General features: G+C 41.3%; 1 protein-coding gene across 1 annotated transcript; it reads left to right on the forward strand.

Annotated features, from left to right (window-relative positions):
- On the forward strand, nucleotides 1-4502 carry LOC104441787 (transcription factor MYB3R-2). The gene is made up of 8 exons (XM_039311083.1): nucleotides 1-104; nucleotides 653-763; nucleotides 1087-1141; nucleotides 1448-1505; nucleotides 1897-1991; nucleotides 2087-2187; nucleotides 2397-2525; nucleotides 3031-4502. Exons 2-8 carry the CDS (start codon nucleotides 654-656, stop codon nucleotides 4115-4117), a joined length of 1635 nt encoding a protein of 544 aa, XP_039167017.1. The 5' UTR covers nucleotides 1-104; nucleotide 653; the 3' UTR covers nucleotides 4118-4502.

Genomic DNA, 4502 nt, shown 5'->3' on the forward strand with positions numbered 1-4502 from the left:
GACGATCTCTAGCTGTTTCGCGTGGTTTCCCGGCTCGGCTTCGGCGTTCCCCCCTTGTCGGCCGCCGTCCGTTCTCGGAAACCCCGAGGAATTCTCTCTTCGAGGTTCGTCTTCGTTTTCGTCCATGAACGTGTTGCGGTTTTTCGGTTTTTTGTTTTTTCGTTTTTGGGTAATGCTCGGCTCTGTTTCGTGTGTTTTTCCTTTACCCACGACAACGTGGAGGCGGTGGCGGAAGCAACTCGCGGTGAAGTTTGACGTGTTGCCCGCGAGTTGGGTTTTCTTGTTGGGTCTTGTTCCTTAAGTGGAGCAATGGGTAGAATCTTGTTGCTGCTTCTTCTGCCGGAATCCTTAGTATCTTCGCTGTCGTGTTCGTGAGCTTCGCTTTCGTGAGCGGATAAATCTGTATGTGTTAGTTAAGCAGTAGATGTTAATGGCAAAGCCTTGGAGGTTGATACGTCTCGAAGGAGTCGGGGAAAGATGATCACTTGGACTGAATTGCGATCTTCTGTTTGCGTTGGCGCTGATTTTGTGCTCTTGGGAACTTTGGGCGATTTCGCACGATTGGTTTTTCGTCAGTTTTTGTTTCCTTTGACATGTCATTTGTCCTGACCTCATGCTGAATTACTTTGTCGTGCCTTCTTTTTTTGGTTAGCATGGTGAGAGTTAAGGAGGAATACGATGTGGTGGCGACCCCTTCATTTTTCAATGGCAGCTGCGACTCGTATCCTAAGAAATCCCTGTCCACTTTATCGTACAGTTCCAGGTTTTACTCTGCTTTTAAAGTTCCAAGGCCTTATATCAGTCCTACCTCTTGTTTTGGTAATCGTTCAGTAATGTAGCAAGTTCAAAATCTTCTGACTGCAGTTATGATTAAGTTAATTAGACATTAATATTTAAAATCAGCATGCTATAAAAACTGAGGTGCATACTTGTGACTTATTTGCATCAGCATGATATAACCCATTGTTCAATTACAGGGGAACATAAGTCGTTTGCTCAGAAGCATATTAGATCAACTACTTTTCTGCATCTTGAATGAATTGCGCTTGACGTTCCCTTTTAATGCGGCATTTGATTTGACTTTAGGAGGGCAATTGGTCCAATTAGGCGTTCAACAGGAGGAAGATGGACAAAGGAAGAGGTTAGTTTGGAACAGCTACATTTTGATTCTTCAGTATGTTAAGATGTGTCAATTAAAAAGCCTTTTACTATAGATGATAGACCAATTAGGCGCATAAATCTTAGGATGGGAATACCAGTTGTGCATATTCAAGCAGATTGGGCTACGCTGTTGTTACTGTAAAGGGTTTAATTCCCTCCAACTTTCATATGACAGCAGAACATACTTCTTTCTCAGAATTTTCCCGTTCAATTGTGTATTGCCATGCAATCCGGAAGAGTTCTGAAGTTTTCTAACTCCAGCTACATTGCAATTTGATATGAGCAGGACAGAATTCTTATTGCAGCGGTGCAGAAGTTCAATTGCAAGAATTGGAAGACAATAGGTCAGTGTGACTCTTTCCTCCATCTCCCCCAGGATCTACTTGATTTTTTGCACAAAGAATTGCCAGTTCTTTATTTTGGTGGAGCAGGACCATCAAGAGATACGTAATTGGCCATTCATCATCAGAACTAGATTAAGCGTAATATGATGGTGTCATTAAGCATGATAGCTTCAACATATTCAGACGAGTTTGTGAATTCCTGCTGTGCTGTGGAGATTTCTTGTTCAGGAATCAAGCACCTCCAAATAACTACAACATGTTCCAATGTTTTCCAGTAATATAGTGGACAGAAATAGATGTGTGAAGTAAATGATGTGGTGATTCCATTCCATATACATAAGTTTGCACTCAGCAAAAGGCTGATACTTTGGTTGTTTTCATGTGTTACCAGCTGCATGTGTCCCTGGTAAGACAGATAGTCAGTGCTTGCATCGCTGGCGAAAGGTTCTAGATCCTCGTCTTATTAAAGGGTCTTGGATAAAGGGGGTAATGTCAAATATCTGAGCCTTTAGTAGTTTGTGGTTATGATACTGTGTACTGTCAGGGAAAGCAAAATGATTTGCTTCCTTTTTCCATTTCAGGAAGATGATCTTTTAATCAATTCAGTTAAGAGATATGGCTGCAAATGGTCGCTGATTGCAAAAACCTTTCCTGGTCGCACAGGCAAGCAGTGCCGAGAAAGGTGAGCTGTCACTTTCTCTAGTGAATGAACAGCATGTATATTGGAACTGTATACCCATGATATTGGCACTCTTTGGTTTAATTTTCCTTTTACCAGATTGAGACGCTTTATTAAAAAATGTAAATATTTAGTTATTATTCTTAATTAATTATACATAAGTTTGTGTTCTTGTTATAAAGTATTAGTGACTAAGGAGCTACTGACTGTAGGTGGACTAATCATCTCAATCCTTCAGTAAAGAAGGTTGCCTGGACAGCAGAAGAGGAATCCATTCTTGCTCACTGGCACCATATTTATGGTAACAAGTGGGCACAAATAGCAAAATTTCTTCCTGGAAGGTACATATCAAAAACTTGAAGACAATTAACGATTTACCAGTGGCTGGCCCCCCAATGTTGTTCCAATCTCTCTCTTTAAAAGAAAAAGAAAGACTACTTTGAGATGATAAAAAATCAAATGGTTGGCTGATTTTTTCAGTGTTACTTTCATAACACTTAAATGCTATTTAAAATGCAACTGGTCAGAGGCTCGATGATCCTGATTTAGTCGAGTTCTGACGACACAAGTAGTATAATTTCTTGTCCTTGTTTTGCTCTCATCTCAGCTGTTGGTTGGAGTTTCATTGCATTTGCTCTTGGTCCTTTTGGACAATGACATGATGTGGCCATTGTTTTGCGTTTTTTTGCCCGATATCTACACATATCTAGTGCCTATTGGAACATCAGGATCTGATGAATACCCCCTCCCCTTCCATATCTTGATTCGTTCAGTTAACTTTATGCATGCCCTGTCTAAGGGTTGCCAAAAAGATTATGAGGTATTGATATCTTTTCGCACCGGCAGGACGGACAATGCAATTAAGAACCATTGGAACTGCTCAATGAAGAAGAGATTGGGTTCATGGTCAACTGGCTGTATAATGGAAATGTCTGATGCTAGCTCTGAATTTTGCAGTCCAGAGGTTAAGGCAGATTGCTTGATGGTTAAGTTGGAGCGACAAAGTGCAGATGAAATTACTTCTGTTGATCAGAGAATGCATCTGGACTTGAATAGAAGTTGTTTCACTGACTTCACTTCTGAATATTCTCATGGTGGTATCATGGAATCGGAAGCGGTAAATTGTTGTATATCAAGAGCTCCTTGGCATTCAACAGCAGGGGCAAATAGCAGAGGATATCCGACTGCCAATCCATTTCATGTGGCTACTGGTTTTTCTGGAGATGCTGATAGCGGTTCTAATATTTCAGTTTCCTCACTGGCTGATCCTTCAAGCATCGGTGCATGTTCAACCGTTGAGTTAACTCCCAGTCCTGTCAAAGTCGATCTTTCTTTTGCTTCGCAGAGTTTTGAATCACCTAAAAGGATAAGAGTAGGTGCTACAAATACAAAATGTGGTGATGATCCTGGATATTTTTGTTCGACTCCCTCAAAATCCACAGATATGGACTTCACTGGTGCTGATAAGAGAAAAAACGTCAGTGATATGTTATCATCAGCACTTCAGCTGAGAGATCCAGTCACTTTGGTTGCAAATAATGGTTTCACAGGTGTGGAGAAACAATGTAGCCCATCAAGGACTTCGTATTACCTTTCCACTCCCCCTAACTCGGTGAGTAGTGTTAGTGTCAAAAGTTGGAGTCCAGAGTTGATTTTGAGGAAGTTGGCAATGACCTACGAGCATACTCCCTCCATCATCAGAAGGCGATGCTCAAAGAACTCAGGCGATGCTTCTTACTCCGGCTCTGCTAGCACACCAGCATTGATGTTATCAAATTCTCGAGAGAAGGAAGGTGGTAGTGTGGATTTTCTGCATGTGGAACGAGGTCTTCTCTTGAATCTTCATAATGCTAGAATTTCCACTGCTGCTAAATGTCTGGAGAGACGCCTAGAACATGCCTTTGACATGGAAATGGATACAGCCATTCTGTGAACGTGGGGGTTAATGCCAAAGCGCATTCCCTGGAGATAAGTGAGCAAATCAATGACATTTCATCAGTACTGAACATTTCTATCATGTCAATAAGCTCCAGGACGAGGCCTTGACAAGAAGATAGTTATTTCGCTGATAGTATCTTCATCTGCATCCATTTTGTAGCTTACTTTGCTCCATGAACTTTTTCGCTATTACTCTGATTCGTGGTGATGACAATGGCACAGACGTGTGTATAATGTGGCCATGTTACTTCAATTGAAACAAGTACATACAAAAAAGATTTTCCCTCTCTACTGCTATAACTTCGAGATTGCATGTAGAGAGGGAAAATCTTTGCTTCCACAGTTCTTTAGGCCCACTCTTTGGTATAATGACTTGGTTC

The sequence above is a fragment of the Eucalyptus grandis genome, chromosome 4 (genome assembly GCF_016545825.1).
Source record: "Eucalyptus grandis isolate ANBG69807.140 chromosome 4, ASM1654582v1, whole genome shotgun sequence".
Taxonomy (NCBI): Eukaryota; Viridiplantae; Streptophyta; class Magnoliopsida; order Myrtales; family Myrtaceae; genus Eucalyptus; species Eucalyptus grandis.